Genomic DNA, 25,029 nt, shown 5'->3' with positions numbered 1-25,029 from the left:
GGGTTACGGGCGGCGTCGAGCCTCGCAACGCACGGAGTAACTCATTCACTCATTGACTCGCGTACTCCCGTAAGTTCGTACCCGCGTTAGTTCCCGGCGGACGTTCGCACGTCCGTACGTTACGCGACAAACGCTGTCTGTCTTTCGGCTCGGAAACAACGTCGCTCATCCTCCTCGCCTCTCTCGGTGCCCCGGGCCGATCGCTATTCCGCAGCCGGTTTCGGTTCGCGTTTTGCTGCGCTACCCTACCCGCTTGTCTATTTCCCTCCGTCGGGGGCGGAGGAGGGGGCGGAGGAGGTGGGGTGGGGAAGGGAAGGAGGAGGTTGAGGAGGCGGAGGAGGAGGTGGAGCGTCATTGAGGGAAGCCCTTTTTAAGATCCCTGGATACAGAGATGCCACCGCCGCCACCGCCGCTCGGCTACGTCGGCTACGTCCTTTGCGCCATCCTCGCTGCCGCGTGGAGCGGCCCCCTGATTACCTTCACTCAGGGAAAACCCCTGCAGGTGAAACCGGGTGAGTTACACGCGTCATTCTAATTATACTTTCACCGTCGCTCTGTCTCTCTTATGTAATACGTGGGCTGCGGCGCGGTAGGGTTTCCAAATCATCCCCTCGCCTTTGTCCATCCCTTGTGAGTACAGCTTTAGAAATTTCTACACGCGATTACAAGTTTTCGGTAAAGATGTGTACGCGGGTTGGCCAATTCTGCCCGGTTGAGACCAGACACGAACTGTCGATAAGCGAAGTATTTCAAGGTTATGTTGACTTACATGCAGATCCGCCACATTTTGGCTATCTCAAATTTTCAATGCAATATAACTTCGAAATGCCTGCGAATTTTGATACCTACCGGCTGGTCGAAACTTTGTTGGTCAACCTGACAGGCAGACGAAAAACTCAGTACGAATGAATCGACTCTACCAATGGAATCACATGATTTGGCGCATGCGCATTGGGGTGTTCAATTTTCCTAGACTGTCGTGTATGTATCGCCCGCATTACTCTGTAAGCGACCGGGAAAAATCATTTCCGGAATATAATCTTGTTGAATAATCTCTCCGCAATTGTAGATCATTTTTCTTTTTCACGGGTAAATTGAAAATTTACACGCTTCATTTGAATACACTTTTTTCACAATTTCGCAATATATCGTGATAAATAATGTTTGCTTGTATTCAGCAATTTCGCTTTAGGTTTACACTAAGAAAACACCGTTTATTTAGGCGCATGATTATTTCACTTGTAAAACCAAAGGGCACAAGAAGTACACATGCCAAGAAAAAAATCCAATGCTTTATTCGAATATTTATAAAAGACATTTTTCCAAGAGTAAATATTATTTTTCTTGAAACGGAAGTCCCAATTGGTATGAATCGAGGAAATTCAAACGAAAATTCGTACGGCACGGATGTTGATATTTTTATAGAAATAAGTATGCTGAAAAACAATATTTTTATTGGGATAATATTTCTCTATAACAATTGAAATTAGATCAACGATTACGCCATTTATATGATCTGTCGACTAATTGTAAGGTGAATTTGAGAAAATATAAGCTTGTTCATTCCCTGATTATTTCGGTACCCAGGAAAATTAGATTTTTCAAATAATAATTATTATCTAAGTTTTTATTTGATCCATGTAGCAAAATCAACTCGTGTCGGTCTCATTTTTTTGTTCGATACATTACTGTGTATACATTCGTTGTATTTTTATACTGTATAATAATTCGTATAATGAGTATAAATAAGTGAATCTGTGGCTGTAAGAGTTTCTTTTTCTATGGACGTGTCGAATCGTCCACTCAACCAGAGACGATCGCACTTTGGTACTTGGAAATTTTGTTATTACTTTCGTTAGTGTCTCTCGTGTTACCTGTATAGGTTCCAGGCTGAATACCTTAATCCACTCCCAATACCGGTACCGCATCTATTATTCATCAATTTATTTCTCTTGATCCCGGGCCACACAGAGCCCTCGTCGATACGCTTGAATGAAACTCAGTTGCGCCGTTAAAATTGAATTTTCTCACCCGGAGGCGCGTGCCAAGAAAAAGTAGAAAAGTGAAGTGCCTTCGACGCCGACCTCCGGGCTCTTCGCCCTCGAAGATCTGCCTTGCGCGAAGGACAACGAAAAGAGAGTTTCATTCAGTCTTGCCCTGGAAACTCATCGCCTTTTGCCTTCGATATTAGAAAAATACGCAGTCGGCCATATCGCAATCGTGTTCTGTAAAACAAAGTTATTCATATATTCGTCAAACAATCACTGAATTTAAGGGGAGAAATAAGTTAGGACTACGTTTTTTAACGATGTTCATAAATTTTTTTTTGACAAGAAAGTAACGTACATAATTTATTGAAAGATTGACGACAATTTATCCATATATTCAAGTGAATATCGTACTTTTTTTCAAGTATTTGTTCGGAAAATATGGAATATATCAGCTGCCAACAATCTGAGGTCACCATCAGAAGCTGATTCTTTAAATTTTGGAGGCCACAGTTTTCATCCGAAATGAAAAGGATTTCAATTCAATTTCAAATTTACTTTAAGGAGATGTCTTTCTTCTATATGAACTGAAATTCCGAGTAATACCATTGTTTAAAGTATTTTTTGATCGCAAAAAAAAATTATAAGAAAATGACAAAAAATTATGCTCCTGTGTTTAAACATCTCTAAATAATGCAATTTCGAATTTTTTCGGCGGAAGTTTGGTTCATATAAAAGAAAGACATGTCCTTGAAGTAAATAATTTCAGATGAAAACTGTATGTGGCCGCCAGAATTTACACAAGCACCTACATCTGATGCTGACCTCCGATGGGTGGCAGCTGATATCTTCCATATTTTCCGAGGACCTACTTAAAAAAAATTACGATATTTATTTGAATATGTGTATAAAATGTTTTCAAAGTTTCAATAAATTATATACACTCCTTTCTTGCCAAAAAAATTCATCAAGATCACTAAAGACGTAGTCCTAAACCTATTTCGTCCCTTGAGAAAGTGATTCAAGCTGCATTACCAGTCACCATTTTTACCAGCGACGTGATTTGAGTTTCAAGTTTCTGTTTCAAGATGATCGTCGTTGTCCTAATTTCAGGAAATTTTCACGATACTTATATATTGAGAAATTAAAAGAAACTCGTGGGTATAAACGGTCCTCTTATATAGTCTTATTATTAAAAACTTATACAGTCATCAATGATTTTTTCAGGATAAAGAGTCATGAAAACTCACAATCAATCGAAGATATGTGAGTTTCCAGCGTATAATTTAATACCACCAAACATGTATTCCTTTCACATTGATTTGCCAAAATGATGGTCATGAGGTCGAGTGGATAAATTTCATCGAATCCAAGGAATGTCAAAACAATAATATGGCAAAATGATTGAGGTCTTAAAAGCGCGACTGATGTTATTCACGACAAATGTAATTCAACAAGTTACCGTGATTCAGAAATAATATTCGTACTCGTTCAATTTCAACTGCGATCACATTGTTAGTAGACAATGTCGGAGAAATCAGATTATTCTACTCCTTTTGCGCCGATAAATCCTTACAGTTTGTGTGATTCTAATGGAAAATAACTCATTTAATTTATTAATGAATTTCACGTAAATCGTGTGACAATGAAACAGGCCGCACTTCTTTAGCATGTCATTTGGTAAGGAAAATAGCAAAATCTAATTGTAAGTCAAATGATTCTTAGGGAATTCATTCGCGAAGAAAATTTTTTTTTTTCGTCAGAATCGGCCAAGCAGCAAAGGTTATGCTGTAAAAAAAAAATTGTAGAACAAGCTAATTTCTCCGCTGTTGTTAACATAATGAGGTGATTACAGTTAACATTCATATGTCCAACATCTTTTTCTCTACTACGAGGACTTTTGCAATTAGATATAACTAGATTAACTTCAGTTGCACGTTTCGACAGAATTTTTTTTCAAGAATTTTGTATTTGCGACAATCGAATAATTTTGCCAAAAATTTGAAGCATGATCCGTTCATTTCTTTACAGCTATTATTTATTACTAATGATGATTGAACTAAAGTGAATTTGATAAGGACTGATTTCAATTATTTCAGACAATACTTGATCCGTTTGACAAAATTGACTTCCCGTACCGATCTTATTGAATTATGAGACGAAAGGAAAGAGAAATTGAACAGGCCATTTGTCGGTTCTTCTTTCTCATTGATTTCCACTTCATTCTTCGATGACCCCTTTTTTCACTCTCCGTTTGTCGTCTCTTCTGTATTTGTATTTCGTAACAACTTCCGGTACACAGAGAGTATTCTACCTCGCGTGTAATAACATGCATAATATTGTAGGTGTATATTCGGCGGTTGCACGCTATCTTAGCCCTATCCAAACGCGTGGGATTAACATAACAACGGGACGATGGCTCCGAGGCGCACACTCGAGTTCGTGATGTACAACAGTGTACCTAAGTTACACGGCCAAGTTCAATGCCATAGACGGTTAATACACGTTCGTGGATACCGTCTACATCAATTCTCCTCCACTCCGCTTCTAATTTCTTTCGTTCGTTTGTACGCGTATTTTTATTTTTCCCTTAATTTTTTTCTTTTATTTTGCCTGCTTTCTAAGTTCTTCACTCACCTGCATTCATTCCTTTTTCCAATGGCATGGGAGGGGCTTCTCATCGAATACTTACTATCACGCGTGCTTACTTTTTCGACAATGAAAGTACTGTACAATACGCACAGCTATAACAGTTGTTCCACTCAAATTATTATTATCGTATTCGTTTCCTCGCTTCTTCCTTACGTTTGTTGAGGCTTGCCGACTCCTTACTTACCGGAGATTTCTGCAGCTACCCGAATCGGTCTGGCTTCAAATGAATAATTTCAATCCATCAACTTTGATATCCAGTGTATCAAGTGATTTTCCTTGATTTCTAATTTTATCCTTGGCTTACAACGAAGCATTTTAGGAAAATTTCACTTATTTCCTGTTGGACGGAATCATAAAAAAACAACAACCGATCACTCATAGAAATCAAAGGAAATTGCCTTCAACCTTTGAAGTAGTATCAGGATTCGTTTGAAGTGGCTTGAAATCGTTTGTAAACTATGAAGTGGAAGTTGAACGGCTCTCAGTTTAACTATAAAAGCAACTATAGTATTGTAACTAAATTATTATAATCTCCAGAGTTTACAGATTGTAAGTATCTTTGTATTTTTGGTGAGATTCGTGTTTTATATGTATGTGTTCTCGACGGATTTGCCGTACTAGACATCTTTACAGGACGCATTTCTACTTCTCCTTTCCCTTTTTCTCGCTCCTTCAACCCGAGTGTGTAATACGGACTCTCGTGCCAAGCGGAGCTTCTTTGAGTAAAGTACCGGTTTGTCTGGAGGTACAATGAGTTAAATGGCTCCTTGGCTGTTGGAGGACTTTCCCGTATTTTCTTCGGTTGTCTTTAAGAAATTGAACTATCGTGAAAATTCAAGAGATGCGAAAGTTTTGGTTATAACTTATGTTTTATCGAGTTTTTCAAATTATTTATTAATAGATATTTTAGATTTAGTTTTCATGCGTAACTACTATGATAGACAGGCCATTAACTTCGAAGAAAAGAAAAAACAGTATATTTTCCAACACGTATGAAAGAAAGTTTGATTTCGAAGCCTGTGAAGCGTGCGTAAAGAGCCTAATTTTTTTAACAGTGTGGTAAAACAATATTGGCGCATGCGCGTAATTGAAATGCTATGTCTTATACACTGGGACTTTCTTTGCTGCATGCGCACTTTCGAATATCTCAATTTTATGCACTGGGACATTAAGCTTAAGTTACCCAACCCCAATTTTATGGGCTGTCAACGCACACGTGTCTCTGAGAAAAAAAGATTGGCAGTTGACGTGTATAGATTGATGTAAATTGTTCAAATGGGAGAGCAAATTTTACGATAGTCTAAGGCTTCAACCACTTCCCTCTTACTGATCCATCCCGGATTCATTTTTCCACGTGACATCATTCATCAACAGGGTTTTAGGCGTGATCAATTCAGTTTCCATCGAACTTTTTAGTCGTAACGACCCTCTTGCATCTGTACAGAAAGTTGATTGAATAAATAACGGAGCCAGCTTCGAAATAGGTACAACATTGCAACGTAAAGATCATCCCATTTAAAATCAATCGCGAAAACCGAAAGGAAGGAAAAGATAAAGGTGATTTCACGGATTTCAATGTCTTACATAACTTTCAAAAAGAAGTTGGCGTTAATCAATGTAATCAATGCAGTATTGGCTGTCATGTGTTTTGTGACATCTAACGAAAGTGCACTGTATTTTATGTATAACTTAATTGAAGTTATCAAGCGATATTTTATGTAAACATTTTTTGCAAAATATTATATAATACCTGATGAAAATTTTTTGGAACATAATCCATCATTTGTCCTATTGCATTGTAGAACTTTTATATCGTGAAACTTTGACTTCCGTTTGACATATGAGTAATAAATTGGCTGGTGACTCGAGAAACAAATGCTGAAGATAATATAAACATTGTTGCATCAACAAAAGACTTAACGTGACATAGTAACGCAAATTAAATTGGACTTACTATATTAATTGTCTGTAATTAGTAAGTTCCTAAGTAATCAAACTGAATTAACAGTTAAAAGTATTTCATGTCAACTGAAAAAGTTTCGGTTTCACTGACGTGTTCCGTCAGAAGCGTGCCTGGATCTATATCGTCCAGATCAAAGTTGAATCTACATGAATTTTCCTCGTACGGCGAATGCTGTGATACGGTCATATAGACAGGTCTGGGCACTCCAAGCCCCTTCCTATATAACACAGCGTGACCATCTTGAAGCCTGTGTTTCTCGATTTGTGCCCCAAAGACCGGAGCGCTGCAATCTCCGAGACCGGTGTGCAACAAAGAAAGGAATATAGGGCAGCCGTCTTTTTCTTTCATTTATATCTTTATGCCCGAAATTGCGTTCAATGTCGGAGGGAAGAAAATGTTTTTCGCATATTCGGTGCGCGCTCGTTACGTTTATTCTTGTAGCAGGAATAACGCTCACCCACTTCGCACGTAACTCGTCATTTTGCGGGAAAAGGAACAACGAGACGCGTTCTTTGTTGCTCGTGTACCCACTTTTACATCCCGGAATGACACATTTTTTAACCCATTTTTCTTTTTTAAAATAAATATTTCGAAACACATGACGATAAATTTATACTGAATAAATAATAAAATACTGGCGTAGATATTGAACTGAGTGAACTGTCGAAAGAGGTTAACGGATTGTAAATAAAGAAACAGTTGCCGCGCATGCGTACTAAGTAGGCCTCTTCCTCGCTAGCGCTAGCGGCGAAAATTCACAACATCGGCTTCATTTTCGAGCACGGTTTTACAGCCGGAGTGCCCAGAGCTGTGTGTACGGTCTATAAGACCGTGCTTGTGACATGTAGGGACCGAGTGCCAGTATGAGTAGCGCCACGAGTGGCTAAATTTGTCACTATCGACGGGACTTGCACTAACGTTGACAAGTGGTCCGGCAGGTATTTGTCATCATTTTTCGCAACAAACAAATATTTGTACCGAAAAAATGCCTCCTCCCGGTGTAAGGAAAGTCGAAGTCAATTGCTTCGCTACTAGTTGTTACAATAGTCTCAGAAATACCGAGTAAACCGTTAGTTACTGTCCCCATGCGATAGGGCGAGTAAAAACGATTGGTTAATTTCGTGTCATGGCGTAGCCACGGAAGTTTGTGATTGGCTGAATCATTGGCGTAGACAGGGAAAAATGCCCGACAGTTGGGACACGAATACGGTCGATTTGGCGCTGTCGTCAATTTCGCGCACGGTCACTATAGACCGAAGTATAAATGCGGAAAAGACGAGAGGCGTGCAGCAGAGGTGTAATGGGCGAAGGCGGCGCGCGACGTAGGTAAAAAGTGGAAGTTTCCAGTGAGCGCGAGATTATACAACATTAGCTGCGACACGAGTTCCGCTGGCATGGACGTCGGTAAACCCGCAACTGGTATGCGCACTTCGTCCATCCCTAATTACTCCTACCGAGAACATATAATAATCCTCTCATTGCCGGGTAAAAACTAGTATAAACCATCGTTCCCAGTTCTGGAGGCTGAGACATCGGGCTCGACCTGACGACAGACGTCCTCCAAGATCTTGAATGGTTTTCTTATCGCAGGGCGCGCATCTAACTAAATGCCTATGGTGACTAATGTCCGCGTTTTTCCAGACCGCGCCGAGCCGCTCTCGGTTACTCGCAGACCGTTTGCTAAACGACGCTGAAGATTCGCTCGTTTGAAAAATCCCGAGCCACGCATTATAGTGCGTCTAACGAGGGAGATGCCGCCTGCTTAACCGGCATCCCGCCCTCTTCGCCCTCCTCCCGTTGGCCACCTGATATACACCTGTTGCTAATAGTGAGCTTTTTGCCTGCTCGTGCAGGCTCCACTTTTCTTATTCCTTTCTCTTCTTCCGTCCATCTTCGCCAATTTCTGGGCTCCCGGCACCTGGTCGCGATCGAATATCTACCGCTATGCTTCAACTTTTCTTTATTTCAAGTCATTCATAGTCACCTTATTCTTCTCCGGAACCCGGGCTCTTATGCACTGTAGACTCAACCGCGGTTGCTATTCGGGTCATCATACTTGATTGGGTTAGTATCAAGAAGTAGAATAGTCGCAGTATCGAATTTTTAAAAAAAACCGATTTAATCGATACTCATGTTTGAAAATATAGAGATAGTGAGTTTTAGCGTGTAGAGAAGTCAGAATGTAGAAAAATCCAAGTGTAGAAAGCCAAAATATAGATTCGTTAGAATGAATATCAGTTTGCCTTCCTATAGGTACCCCACCTTTCTCAATTTCGACTTCTCTGTATTTAAACTTTCTACACTATGACATTCTACGAAATAGATCCTCGCAGTTTCAACAATTCTATACTATGAATCCTTTACTGAGTGACGATTCTACTTTTTGAACCTCAGATATCTGAATATGTTTTCACAAAATTGACTTTCGAAAAGTGCGTTTTAATTATAAGTATATTGAGCGTAAAAATGTAGGCATAGATGTACTCTAGATGAGAAAAAGTACCTACACTCATAGGCCAAAATTTACTACGTAATAACACAATCATTTTAATACACAGTAGAGTGTAGTTGCAACGTTGCTGTTTAATGTTACCAAACTAATCTGTAATAAATTCACTTTACAGCATGTGAATAAAACTTCACATGCAACAAAGGTGAAGTAAATTTAATATAGACAAGTATATTGATATCAGCAAATGTTTTTCGATTCCTGTATACGTGAACTTCAGAATTCATTGACGTATACAAGTTTTGAAAGCATGTAGACGAGGCTATATTACTAGTCGACATTTTTCTTTTCAAAATAACACGATTTTTAATTTCAATATTGCCTGTGAAATTTCATAAACGGTATCTGCACAAATGTTTAGTGCATTTGTATAATTACTTTAACACAGATTTTTTGAATACTGCAGAAATTATTAGCTAAAGTATATATTTGAAATTGAATGAATCTATCACTGCATTTTTCATCATTTGACAGCGATTTCAAGTTAATCATCGATATCTAACTTTTTGTTAAAATAATCTCAGCATTTTCGATTTTTGCATTTTTGAAGAAATCATCGTATCTCACGAATAACGTAATTTGATAAATATGATCCATATGGAACCAATTCGTAATAAAATAAGTAAGGAATAACGAGTTTTGGCTCATCAAACCTCCGCAAAAACTCTAACCTTTTTGCAGAATTCCGTGATTCGAAATAAAAATGTTCAACACATGTTTTTCTTGAGATAAATTTTTGGATCTCAGAGACCTCACGTATGTATTGCGTATTTTTCTAGTTTTTTTACTTCAAAAATTTCTCCCACATCCCCCACCGTTTTATTTACTAAAACTATAATTAGAGTCTATTTTTGAACTGTTAAATTTTGACTCAGAATTTTGTTCAACTCGTAACTATGCATAATGCAACGTTGTGTAGAGTAATGACGTTCCAAAGTTGGCTGAGGTCTAACAATAAGTGACTCCGTGTAAGTAATGTGGAACTTTCCATAGGTGTAGGTGACTAGGGTTAAAATAAAATGAAATGTGACAGATTTTTCCGAACGGTTGATTCTGAACGAAATCGACTTCAATTTCCTCACAAATTGACAACGCTGTTTTAAAGTTTCTATGAATCGCCCTGTATTTCATTATCGAAATGCAACATGGCGGTACAGATAATAGACGTCGTTGAACCGTGCGGTTCGTTATCAGTAAACTGAGCAGGTGCAGCGTTGAATGGCTGCCGATTAACGGCTTGCTGGACTGTGCTGTGGGGTACGTAAGCGGCGTGTATAATTAAGAGGATGCTATAGCCAGTCTTTACCGACTGAGTGAAATGTCATTTATTGTTACTATTATCAAAGTCTTCGCAGCACTGATGCGAAAATGTTGCAATCAGGAAAATTCTACACTCGATGCCCCAAGAAAATATCCAGAAACTTTTGGGTTTCGTACGAAAACAACTCCAAGAAACTTATTCCTGCAATAAATGGTAATTCAATTAATGCATCGCGTGCGCCTTGGAACTAATAGTAAGCGGTTCGCATCTTCCTAGACTACGTCTTCTGGGAGGGCTGATCTACTGATCTATGATATAGTCGGATCACGGTTACGTGAGATGACTGTCGATTTGTCTAGACTAGACTCTGGAATAGCTTTGCGGACTGGAAGTAAAAGATGGAGAGAGAAAATTCGAAGGATTTTCTATCGCGAACCTTATGGTCACCTTGAACCTTTCAGAAGGTTAACTTTCATTGGTACGTTGTCATTAATAATGCACAAATGTTGAAACCCACTGCTTGGATCTTCGATTTTTTCAAATTTTTTCATTTTCATCCGTGTTCTAATTTCTATCGAAATTAACAATCGGCAAATTTACTTGAATGACTATTAAAATTTATTTGGATACTTATGATTGAATACAGTCGTGACTTGTTGCAGTCTGCTGATTTGTTGCATTCGTGCGAAGTTAAATCTACAACGTGAATATAAAGGTACACGTGCTGTGTCAATCGCGTTTGGGATATACTCGTTAGGCCTGGTGGATTTCCAAGAAAATCAAAGCCGTAGGCCTTAGTTTATTAACCGTGTAAGCAAACACGCATCCGTAAGTAAACACCGTCTGACTGGGATACAGACGACCGAACGACGTCGCCTGAAGCCCGTGAGAATTATTGTCGTTTACATTACTATAGGACAGAAAGTAAATGATGAAAGGAGAGGAAAAAATGGGATAAGGAAAAAATAACGAGATTCGATCGAAAAACGTCATTCTTTCTCAATGATAAGCCTAGAAGAAGGTAATTATAAACAAATTACTCGTAAAACGATTGAAATTTCGAAAGCACAAGCAGAAATTTCAGTATTTTTTTAACGAATTTCTTTTCGAACTGCCAATTCAAAGAAAACTACCGTAAATGTCAAAATAGTTTTTCGTGTTCTTGACAAGGCCCAAAATGATGAAATATGAGAAGAATAAATAAGAACGGTCCATCAATTTCTTTTTATTATCGCTAGCGTGGTACGGAGCATATCGAATTTTCAAATTTTACGCGAAAGTACATCTTATTGGTTCAGGGCATTCCGAAGGCTCGCGGCGTTCACATTATAAGACGGAAAACTTATTATCTGTTAATTGGAATTTCTATTACATGAAGTACCGCTCATTTCGACCATCGCCAGAGAAATCTGATGGTAATACTGTAAGAAATCTGTTCCAATACAACAGTTTTGATTAGTGTTTTAAAATACTTGCATGAAGTTGGCAGAATTTTTTTTCTTCATGGTCTTTATCAAGAAGTGCTTCATCATATCATCTAAGTGTTCTGATTTACCGATGAAACGATCAATCGATATCCACCCTGAAAATATTTTTTGCTTTCAAATTGACGATTTGTTTTCATTCGATAAAATTTTTAACCGAGTTTTTAATTCTGACGATTTATTAGATAATCGCGAAGCGGAAAATATCTGGTTGTATTCCAACTAAGTACTTCCCAGTAAGTAACTTCCAGTAAAATAAATCATCTTTAAATCGAAGAATGAGCTGAGAAATTAGTTATCTCAGCTTTAGAATAAAATTAGGTATCTGCAATATTTCATTCATCTTTACTGGTGTTGATGCGCTTCTAACACGGCATCTTGTAATTTCACGCGGACTTTTTACTCACAGAATAGAGAATCATTAATCTGGATTTACATCTTGAAAGGGAAGCGACAATGAGCTACAGGAAATCCATACTTTTAAATTGCGGAGAGAGTTTCGGTGGCACGAATTGATGACCAACCGTTGTTGTACTACGCGTATGCAACGGCCGAAACAGAAATTTAATATTCTAGGCAAGATTACTCTTCGCACATACAGATAGCGAAGGTTTATTCGGTTATCTACTCATCAAACTTGAAGACTGACCCTTGACTTACTAAAACGACTAAGCTTATTCTACATGCTAATATGGATGTGATAGTTTCACGGAGTAGATTCTTCCTTTCTCAGAATAATATACAAGTCAATTTGATTACGAAAATCGTTTTCCAACAGAAAATTTTGTATTCTAGGTAGTTTTGATGCAGAAGATTTGAAACTGTATAATGACTGTTTCTGATTTTACGATAAAATTCTAATTTTTTTCGAATTCCTTTCAGTGTGTATCAAGCAATTATATGCAGACCTAAATGCATGGTCACAAAGTCCATATCTCCACCACTAGATATCGGAACGAACGGTGCTATGGATTGAAGTTGCAGTTCAATGTTTTAAACAACTAAATGTTGTTAACTGGAATATCGCATCATATGCGGCCTCTCAGTCACTGAAAACCTGAAAGTGGACCGAATAAATAATTATTTTCCATCTTTTAAATATGTTTTTCTCATTTTCTTGACTGCATTGGAATATTTCGCAATAAGATAATCGGCAAGGTGATTCTTGTCGCTTTCATTTGATATATAATATATGTTTCCGATATTTGAATAACGGGCCAGTAAGATATGCACATTTTTAAACAAAATCGCGGGTTGGGCCAAGTTGTCACATGTGACAATAATTTCCCGACAACTCACCCCATTTCGACTTTTTTGTGGTTTTCTGAGTCCGGGTCAAGTTTTTCAGGATTTTCGAAGTTTGAGTATTTTTCGAAAATTCAAAAAACTCTATTCAAACTGCCTTTGGAACAAGCACGAATTTTCTATAGGCGCGTAAAGGATGCACCCACAATGTCCGTATTCGAATTAAATGAAATTTTTGCTCAAAAAAATTCTAAAAATCAGAGCGTAAAAAGTGTGACAACGTTCAGAACTGACAAAAGTTTGATAAAAATGTTACATATTCTAAGATTCAAGGATCTTAACTCAAAGCCGATAACTATCAGAGTTTATCAAAACTGTACTCGAATCATCAATTTATGGATTTTTGTACGTGACGACAAAATGTTGCGGATAATTGAGTATATTGGAAATTAAAAATTAAGCTGGTATTAGAGACAGCTGGATTTCAGGTATAATGATTGAGTGTGAGTTGAGACGGCATTGAAAGTTGATGGAAAGTATAGCAGATTACGACTAAGATCGCTAATTGAAGAATGGGCAATTTTCAAGGCTGTTTTTATTCCGTCTCTGAAAAAGTATCTCGAAAAGTTTAATTAGAGGCCCAAGTTCTTTGCAGTTTGAAATTTTCGTCACAAATGTTCCACGCAATGTATGTAAAATTGTTCACTAACAAGAAGAGTATCAGATCTCCGGATCACACATTCTAACATGAAGTTTCTGGTGTGCAGTTTCATCCGTCGAGCCGTTCTTCATTCTAGTTGAAATTTATTATATTGACTATAGATATATTGGTTAGAGTTTAATAAGTGGAATGCCATAATAACCAAAACCTGTTGTGTATTTTGACCTAGAATATTAATTTTCACTTTCCTCTCTTAAAGTTTCGGTAACTGGTTCTCATAGAGTCAAGTGTAAAAGGTTTCATTATTAGTCCAGAGCCACAGTAAAGTATAAATTGCCAATTTTCGACAATTTGATGTATTGGAAACTGAGCGAAGAAACACTCCGAGAAGTTTTATCAGATCTGTGATTCGGATATCTGAAATAAACAGTCTTTCTCGTTCTGAACATTCTTCCATGAGCTTCGGATTATCAGTGAGCAGAATGCTGAAATACAAATTTGTATAAAGATGAGAGATTAGAGATGGAAAATCGATTGACGTGAAAAACCTCTGACTTGAGACGATGGGATCTTACACGTGTCCTCGGGTAGAAACGATTAATATTTAAGAGAATAGCGATATCTCCGGTCGGTATAATTCGTATCTTAATTCGAAGTCTATGTAATATATACGCGCGTAGAAACGGCAAATGAGATTCGTGGCGGTAGCGTCTGCTAATTAATAGTGTGAGAATCGTTTCTTTATACCGGATATAGAGCAATTTCCGAGCAATTCGGATAGTTTTCCCGGATTCGGTTCGACGGGCGGGTTCTCATGAAAGTAATTATTAATTAGACAGACCACAGTTTCTTTATCCCTGGTACGAGATACGTCAGGCTCGCGAGCACTTCGGAGGCCTGCGAATCGCGTGATTCATTGAGAATTCAAGTTCTTGCAGCAGCTACACGAACAAGAAACTCACACGGAGGTCCTCCGCGCGTCGAAATACACGAGCGGCCCAACATTGTATTGCTGATTTATTGCCGGGCCCCGCGTTGGCCGCACTTCTCATCGAGTCGTTTATTACCCATACAGCAACGCGGCGGCTCGGTATAATTAGCTTGTGTGCGTGTCCATTCACTTAATCAAAATTGTCTTGCCAAGGAACGGAGGCTACCTCTGGCTAAATGCCCTGTTGTATAACACGGTGCGTCGAAATTTAGAGCCTACGTTTGACCCCACCAAGGTTCATATGTACCTACTTTGAAGGAAACTCAACCTAGAAATCCTACATTGAACCTCCAACGCTTAAAAATTTAAGAACAAACCCTACGTTGAACCTCCAACGCTTAAAAATTTAAGAACAGACCCTGCGTTGAACCTACAACTCTTAAAACTTTAAGAACAAACCCTACGTTGAACCTACAACTCTTCAAACTTTAAAAACGAACCCTACATTGAACCTCCAACTCGTAAAAATTTAAGAACACACCCTACGTTGAATCTCCAATGCTTAAAAATTTAAGAACACACCCTACGTTGAACCACCAATGCTTGAAAATGTAAGAACGAACCCTGCATTGAACCTCTAACTCCTAAAAATTTAACTACCAAACCCTACTTTGACGCTCTCAGTAGACAATTAAATTCATTTTGACGCTATTCAATCTACAACTTTTCCACTGGACCTGCAACTTCATCTCTATTGATATTGTAACTCTCGTTGGAATTACGAAATAAAATGTAGGTAGTTGAGCTTGCGTAGCAAATAAGTGGCGAAAACTAAAATGTTGTGAAAATTATGTTTATTGCTAAATGCGGTGTTATTCGTTTATAGTCTGAAACAAGACTGTTTTTTCAAGAATGCTGGTTGACGCAACAACCTTACTCATTTCAAGACATAAGACGTCTACAAACTTCTTTTATCTATGACGACTACTAGATGATTAGAAAAGGAGGTAAGACGGGCGAGTTCACCCTTTGAAATAATATATTATTACAGCGACATTCAAGTGTTCACTATGAATAATCCAAAGGCTATTTCGAGATGATTTTGATACGTTTTAATAACACTTGAAAGTTAAGTATTGCCTTTCAACTGTATTTAATCAATGTTCTTACGAATACAAAAACCCGTTGAACTGATTGAAAATACAGAAAATACGACGAAACGTATGTGCAAACCAATTCCTATTTATGGGAGATTTTAATTTGGTTTCTATACGTTTTAATAATATATTTTGTATTTTCAATCATAATCAATTTGGATCGACGGACCTTTATCAGCGGGGTAAGATTTTGAACATTAAAGGAGAGTTTCAAACAAGCAGGTTCAACCCTACCTCTGGGGGGTTAAAGGAGGTTCTAAACAAACCCTATTTTGAGTCTAAACTTGGTAAATCATGAAATTTCGAAATTATTAGCGTCAAAGTAGGGTCTGATATTGCATTGAAGTAGAACCTACTCCGCTGTCCTCAAACCCTACGTAGGTTTAAAGTAGGCGCTAAATTTCGACTCGGGTCATGTCTCGTGGTAACGACATTAGACGCGGATAATAAGTAAGAGATTGACGAAAATTCAAAATTTTGTTTTACTCTTGTACCAAGATCATTCTTGTGTCACACTTCATCCATCCATTTCCATTCGAGAACCATTCGAGTGACAAATATAAGTGTATTCGGATTATTTCCAGTTAATTGAAAATAAATCAACTATGTGATTGAATTGAGTTTTCTTTCATGAAAATCTATAAATTATTGGAGAGACATTTTTTCAACATCATCTCGGGGAATCTGTGAGACTCTGATTTATAGAGTGATGTCTGCATACAAAATAATGAACAGAAAGAAAAGACAGAATTCGAGAAACAAAAAATTTATTACCTACGTTACTGTGAAATTTAACCAGCGGTTAGTGATATTTTTAAATGTACCACTTGGTTTATGGGGCACTTCGTACCGAATTGTACGGAGCGAAAAGATTTCCAAAAAGTGATACTTATCTAAAATATCATTATATAAGCTTGAAAAAAGCATAAAACCTTCTAAGAACGTTGTTGATTGCCACGGGAGAATGACTACTTCTTATAAAGTCTCGATTTGATTGAGCAACTTTTGAGAATAAAAAAAAAAAAATAGATACGAGCACAAATGTGTTTGAAGTTCCGAACGTTCGTTTGACAATGAGTGTAAATTTTAATCAGCTTATACTAACAATACCAGTTTTTTCAACAAACTTTTCCGCAAATTAAATAACAAGCTTATGAATTTATACTAATTACAGTGATATTAAATTCATTAAAGCAACAATCAATGAACGCTTATAACTTGATTCGCCCAACATTATTCAATACCGCCAGTTTTTTGCCGGTACGATGCGACCAAACCTGATCTCGTCGAGCACCGAACCAGATAGGACAAAACTCAGAGTCGTAAAAATAATATCTTAATGACGTCTCGTAACCCGTTTTTTAACGCCCAAAAGTCACGAAAAACGGAACTTATAGAAATGGAGATATATCTTTCAGAAGTGTAGAAAGGGGTCATAAGACATCTTGTAAATATCTTTTTAACGATTTTTAGTTTTGTACTAACTAAGGAGTTATGATGGCCCACAGAATCAAATCATGCCCACAAATCAAATCTGCTACTCTAAAATAAGCTGAGCAATACATTGGCTGATGCCGACAGTGAAGTTCAAAGATCTCTTTGCATTTGAAGATCGAGTGAATTTTGTCGGTGTCGCCAAAAAATGGAGTACACTTTACAATCCGTTTTGATTTTGGTCACATGTACTACATTCTCTTGTAACTATTGCGACAACTTGATTTTGCCACAAGAATATACAAATTAATGTTAAGAAACTGAACAAACAGATTTAACGTTGCTGTTGTCAAAAAATTTAATATTAAAAACTAAGATTATACACTAAATATTGGTATGTACCACATTTCCTTGTAACCGGAATAACGTCCCTCCCTTTGTTGCAAGTTACCCATTTGCCGAAAACTTCCTGCCAACAACAATAACGTGTAAAATTCTCCTCGAGTAAATTTGGTTCAAATAACTCCCGCCGCGGGAGTTCCGTGTGTATTATATTGGAATAAAAGATATCCGATCGCGGTTGATCGGCCAGCCGAGCAGACAACGGAGATCGTTTCCTGGCCGTGGGTAGCGGTACCTAGGCGTCTTTTCGCAGGCGCAAATGGTGGGGATTTACGTGGGTTTGCCCGGGAGGTTAGAGGTCACAGCCACGCGCCGTGAAGCCGGTCGGGGTCCCCGGTCCCAAAGATGTTCCGGACGTCTGAAGACGCCCGGGAACTTGGGGGGTCAGCCGGGCCCCGCGAAACCAGCCGCGAAACGCAAGGTCCTCGATTGACCAGCGAATGTCGGTACGTTGCGTCTGTAATGCCTACGCGCCGTTTCGCGTCCCTCGAATTACTACGTTATTTAGCAGGTCTCGTCGTGGGCCGTTCGTCGATCGTTTACGATTAGCCAGCTATCGCCTCGGGTAACGCGGATCGAATTATTATACAGTCATTGCGTGGGTCGGATGTGCGGGAGACGCGATCCGAGAGATCCGTGTCGGCAGCTGGCTAATTTTGAGCAGGCGTACACGTGGAGACCGTTTTAGCAACGATCGCTATTTTCGTTTGTTTGCACAAGAGGGAATATCTCTGAGAAACCGGTATTACTTTTCATCGCGCTCATTGAAAGACTCGATTCCGCGATTGTTTTCGGATTGTAGCTGGAGACATTTCCTCGAGTTTTTAGCAACATTAACATCGGATTAACGTTGTGAATTTGGTCCGACAACATCGTATCTCGAGTTACGATGTATGTTTACAAAATTTTATGAGTTTGCGCATGCACTGATGACTGTATGGGACTTTTGAAAAAAATATTCAACCTGCAAAATGAGATCAAGATTCGCCCACAGGCACGGAGGGAAAGGATTATTTGAGTCAACTGATATTCGTTTTACTCAACTAAATGGTACAGTCAAATGCGACGAACACAATACTAATAACTTAATTCAACAAAACACTTTTACCGAATGAAATACTCGTGACAAGTTGATATTGAACTGAATCAAGCCTTTGAATGATCATGCTGACTATCAATTTATCCAATTAATATGGCGTGTGTTCCTTACAATAATATGAATTTTGCATACATTTTTTTTTTTTTTTTATCTCTGAAGCTATTTCCGTAATGAGAAAGTTCACCGCCTGGTGGCCGTTTATAGTACTAGTATACTGGTGTTTACGATGAATATATTCTCCACTCGTTTCAAAGCATTCAGTGTTTCTTTTACGTCGTAAACAAATTAGTGCAACTGATTCAACCTCTTACGCCAATCAAGCTCCGGTTAGATAAACAAAGTGTGGCGTATAATCGATGTAAGTTTTCTGTTAGCTAGATTCATGTGCTTATTTTAGTTGAAGTACCGAATTGTTTCTGTCGACGAACAAACGACACGGAGGAATTGTACATAAACTTCGAAGGAAATGATATTTGGTTGAATCGGTTTCGAAAACACGTCGAAAGGTTGACTTGAATCAATACTTCACTCGATCGCGACAAGAAAAGTCTTTCTTGAATTTTCCTAACTAAATCATTTTGACAAACAAAATGAATCGAAATTTTCGAACTGATGTCATCGTATTTGGAACAATCAAGGGGTACTAGATTGAAGCGAATGGATAAAATAGATTTTGTTGGTTCAAGAATTCCTTTCCCTGTGTGGGCTAATGATTTCACGTAATTGACGCAGCTGCCAATAAATTCTCACAGTCGGGTTTAGTATTTGCAATTCAGCCTCAAAATTGATAAAAAAAATGTGAAATCGTAATCGCACTTTAATACGGTTTTAGCATGTAACAATATCTTTCAACAAAGCATGTACTTCACAGTAGAGCATTCTCAAAAAAGTTTGTAAATGAAATCTTAACTTGAGATACGATATCGTTATGCTGTCGAAATAATCGCATGATTGGTTGGTGCGATGAATAAGATTTTACGCGGTGGGATTACTAAATTTGAATAATTGCGTAGAAAAGAACTATAAATTATTGCAATATTCACATCTGAATAACCTATTTCCTGTATCGGCAAAGAAATTGCTAATAGCAAAAAGATCTTTGTTAGAATCAGTGGAATTATTTGTTCAATAGCCTTCATAACTGCAAAACCTTAAGGTTTTCCTTGAACAATAAGAAGAGAAAAAAGACAAAAATTACAAACAGGGGATTAATTATGGGTTTTCCCATCCGAAAACGTTTCAAAATGGTAAAAAATACGCGATATTTGTTCGATTCTACCCTGGGAGGATTCGTTTTATTCAGAAGACCGTTTACTACAGTTTCATGTCACTAATTGTCAGCTTTTGATTTTATCACACTAATGTAGTTGAATATATCATTTTTCAAGATTGTGCGATGATTTTGAATTTGATAATCAAATAACAAATTGACTATAGTACATGAAATCTGTTATAGTGAATTTATAAGAAACTAATTTTACAACAAAATAATTTGCTGCGGAGTGGAATAAAATGAGCCCTCTAGATTTGTTAGTAGTTTGACACGAATTTAAATTTCAAAAAGTCGACTTATCCGAGCTATTGCTTATAATTGCAGTATTTCGCTTTTTTTCATCATCAGGGAAATACAATATAATTTGATAAATACTCAACGTGCTGGAACTTTCGCTTTGTACTTGTTTCAATGTCATTCAACCATCAGTATGACAGCAGTGCGCCCGCATACGAATTTGGGATAAAGTACATGCGGGAATGGAATCGCTGCCAGCCATGGTGGAAAATGGCAAGGATAACCTAGTTTATAAATTATTTATACAAGAAGAAAGACTCCGTCGTTTATTTGGTACACTTGTCTAGACAAAGATGTCGCCAATTTTTTTTTTTTTTTTTTTTTACCATTTGAATATTGTATCGATTTTTACGTACGCATCAAAAGATTTGATATGAAATTGAAGCATATCTGCGAGGGTGGAGAAAATGACAAATCACATCGTTCATATTCCTGTTTGAAGTTGCCGACGCTCAGTGCGTTCAAAGCTACCTCGGCACTTCGGTGCCAGTGCACAATGTAGGAAGGGATCAAGTTGTAGGACCATCGGGAGAAAAAATGAATAAAAAAATATCACGGTGACTATAGAAAGTCGGAAAAGTTTGAACGAACACACGACGGGAATATATCAGCGTTTAGTTTCTCAAAGTACCGCTGCCGCATTTCAACAGGTGTGCACGTCTCCAATGGTAATTATACGTTACGAAATGGTACTCATTTCGAATTGCCAGCCACCTGAGACGTCGTGTCAACGAACCTGATGATCATCGCAGATTATCCCAGATGATGACTTCGAACTTTCCCACAGTTCACGTCCTCGACATCGTCGCTGATCCAGTGTAAATCTATTTCCTTTGAAAATGTGTATAGGGCATTCGATATCGGATGAAGCGGAAAAATTTAATATTTTTGGTGACCGCCTTTCAGCTCCTCATTCTTTTACAAAATTCAAAAATCTATCGCAAGATCAGCCGTGAATAAATTAAGATTTTTAAAATTGACGTTTTCCTCGCGACTGCCATACGAAAAGAGGGATTTCGGTAACTTACTGATTTTTCAAATCCTCCTGACGGATAGAAAAAGTTTATACGCCTACAAAAGCGTGGCGGTTTTGTTTGTTGTTAACATGCGTTATCTATCGAGAATCTGCGCCAATCATTTTTAACACGGAATTGCCCCAGTCGATTTGAATGAAATTTATACACAGCAGGTCATTTTAGTGATGGGTGAATATAGCTCTTTACGTAACGAGCGTTGAGTGGGCGTGAGTTCTTTCTGATTAGGCATAGATCGATGCCTGAGACCCAATAATTACGCGGTTAACGAACCGCGCGTGTATACATAACATAATACTTCTGGGAATCTAGACAGACTCTCGCTGTCGAATTTATAACAGTCGTACTACTCATTTCTCATTTATTGCCCATATCCACAGGCATTTACAGCCCAATGGTTAGGAATTGCTTGACGTTTTGCCAACCTGCGTTTGGAATGGCTGTGAAATACATTAGAATGGTATTGATTTTGTTTACTGTATTGTAATGACGTGCCTGAAATTACTGCAGGGGCCACAGTTTAAGAGACGGGTGTAAATATCGGATCGAATCGAATGTAATCGATGTTTAAATTTCGTTCAAAGATCAACAATTGTTCTTGAAACATATTGTTTAAGAATCAAAAAAAAAATTTTTTTTTTTTCCTGCGTAGTTTTTGTTACGTGGATAGTGATGTGATAATAAATAGTCTATTATGTGCACTAAAGAAGTATAAAATGAAACGAATAATGGAAACATATGGTAATGTCAAACGACATGTTCAAATCAATTACATCATACCTGATTAATATGAGATTTATTCAATTTATATACCTATCTAGTTAGTTTATTTTGGACGAATGAAATTTCAGTTGACGCTGTTAACGGCATGTGGTGACGAAACGAAAAACTCTTGCTACAAATATGAATTAATTTTACTCAACAAATACGTCTCTGGTGAATAAAAATGAATAAAACTGAATTTGCGAGAAGCTCGATTTATAATTAGAACTTGTAAAATGCTCGAAATCTAGTATTTTTGATGTGGTTATAATGTTCTTGAGTTTACTTTGTTGACTACAGACATCTCCAGAGATCGTCTGCAAAAAATTTTGCCAATAGTTATTTTTAGAATGAATGAAACTGGATTTGTGTAAGTACCATACAAGAATTTTTATCGAGTAACTGTGATGTAAGATTCTTTGAGTATTGGTTAGTAAGTTTGTGGAAATATAGCTAGCGAGTAAAATGAACCCGAAAGCATCACAATCGGATCAGAAGCACTCGAGTTTAAGTGCTTTAAACGTTTTAATAATAAAACCTTTTCAGATTTGTTGATATCTGAGGTTTCGTTGGTCGAATTTTCTCATAATAACTTCTATCGCATAGTAAGGATGTCGTTTCATTCTTGTTCTTGGCACAAATAACACTGCTGGAGATTTTCCAAATGGTTTTTTGCCTTTTTTTATCTTCTAATTCATATAATGCGTAGCTGTCATCCTCAAATGGTAACCAATTAGTAATTGTTGTTTTTAGAATAGATTATTCCATAAGACAGTTAGAAACTCATCTGTTGACGTAATTATAGTTTGATCGTATTTTTGAATACACTTAATCCAATCGAATGATTTATTTGTCATACGTAAATTAGTTCGTTTGTTGGTAGATGTAATCAGAAGATTCGGTAGATGTAATGTTGAAAAAACGCCCCATTGTTATTTTGTAACTTTCAACCGTCGAATTTTGGATTCTTACTTCCACTAAGTGTGTGTATATTCCGTTCTTTTCTTCAGTCGTCCGCGAGATTCTAGTTTGCATTAAGGCTTGGGACTTACTTTTGGTGTACTTTTCAACTAGGAAACTTGAGCATAACCTCCAGCTGCTGATTATATGGATCGATCAAAATATTTTCAATTTTAAAGAGATCACTAATATAATTTTTTTCTATGAATGAATAAAATCTACTAATTGACATCAAATGATTTGCGCAAACTGTTGCTATATGTATAATACGGTAGTTTGATAATATGAAAAAGTAGGTCGAATTGCACATAGTTGGATATAAGTAGATTCAGAAGAAATACCAGAGCACTGCCGTGAACAATTGACGCACTTTTTGATATTTTGTGCATATCCATATTTGTCATTTTTCGTATTTTATTACTATCAAATAGTGTGTAATAATTGCGGGAACAGAATCAGTGAGGCGAGTTTTGAATCCAATCCATAACCAACATTATTGCAGTGTTCAGTCAAAATAAGTAATTTTCTACACTGATCAACAAGAAAATAACAAAACAGTTGGATGTTTATTTTTCGACCTTTCTCACGGATTACTAAAAGGAGAATAAAAGAAAGTAACGCTTGAAAATGATGCGGGTTGGCGGTAGATCGATTTTGCATGAAATGCTGCTTGTAGTTGAATCTGAAACGAAAGGTTAACCGACTACAGAAGCTTCTACATGAGAAATAGCCAGCTAAAATAGCAGCATAAATGATGATGAAAATGGTCCATAGTGTAATAGAGAAAAATGTGCAAAAAGCCCCTGAAATTTATGAATATATGAAAGCTTTAGCGAATGTTTTTATGTAGAAATTTGAAATTTGAAGCCCTAAAGCACCTGACAATAAGTTTCTGAGAAAACTGCGGGTTTTATGGTGTAAAACACTGACGTTGGTTCTATAATTCAAGCTTCATTTCGATATTCGAAAACGCTCACCAAAGATCTTTCTCTTTCTCATACAAGACTACTCCAATAGTTCGTGATACAATTTGTACACTTTTGAGGTATCGTCAAAAAAAAAAAAAAAAAACGCCTTGTTACGCTGTACTATTCTCTAATTGTGGTAGACAAATGATCAAAGTGAATCCACGAGGAATCACCAATTTTCAATTTCAACAATCGGAACGTATGAGTTACTCAGGACCGCACAAAAACGCTGCTGAAGAGTCGGTACAATTATACCTATAGAAATCGGGATAGATTTGCGACAAATGTGGATGACATTCTATTCTCAACAATAGTTCTGTGACGGTTCGAATCAAATTTTATCGATTGGGTTTTCAAGGAGTTGACCATGCGAACGTCCCTCAGAACTTTTCCCAAATATTGATCCCGGATGGGGCTCGTTGTTGAAACGATGGAAATGAGAATACGTAATTTACATAAAACTAAAGTTGCGATCTATGAGAACCACTAAATTCTACGCTTTAATAAAATGCGAGCTGGATTATGCTTTGCGTAACAATCAGGCGATGAGAAACAGATATTTGTAGTTGGGGCCTGACCCACCTGTCTAATGTATAGAATGATTATCTCTGCAACTATTTCTTTCGAACCGTCCCCACTTCCGCTGTTCGTGTTCCAGTCTATCTATTATCAAGTTTAGTAATAAAGTTGAACCCTTTCAGACACACATACTTCAACTCAGTACTTTCGCCTGAAGTTCGTTATTCGGGGGTTTTTGGGATCGCTGATCACAAATCTGAACTTACAATTTGATAATTTCTGAATCCAAGACAGCGAATGTAAACTCGAAAACACTATCAAAATTCGATGATTCTAGCCGAAACTTGTTACTCGGGGGTTTTTGGGGTTATACGAAGATCGTTCGATCTTGTAAATAAACTGTGCTAAGGTTAGGACATGGAAATTTTCG

The 25,029-nt window shown here is 37.6% G+C and overlaps 1 protein-coding gene across 1 annotated transcript in view; it reads left to right on the top strand.

Moving 5' to 3' along the window:
* Positions 1-349: 349 nt before the first annotated feature.
* LOC124219345 (uncharacterized) overlaps positions 350-25,029 on the top strand; it is an 82,935-nt gene continuing 58,255 nt past the window's right edge. The window contains exon 1 of the mRNA XM_069136390.1: positions 350-512. Coding sequence (XP_068992491.1) covers positions 392-512 — 121 coding nt within the window. The 5' untranslated portion in view covers positions 350-391. The remainder of the gene's footprint in view (positions 513-25,029) is intronic.

The sequence above is a fragment of the Neodiprion pinetum genome, chromosome 5 (assembly GCF_021155775.2).
Source record: "Neodiprion pinetum isolate iyNeoPine1 chromosome 5, iyNeoPine1.2, whole genome shotgun sequence".
Lineage (NCBI taxonomy): Eukaryota > Metazoa > Arthropoda > Insecta > Hymenoptera > Diprionidae > Neodiprion > Neodiprion pinetum.
Note: the sequence above shows the minus strand (reverse complement) of the source record. Positions and strands in the feature narration are given on the sequence as shown.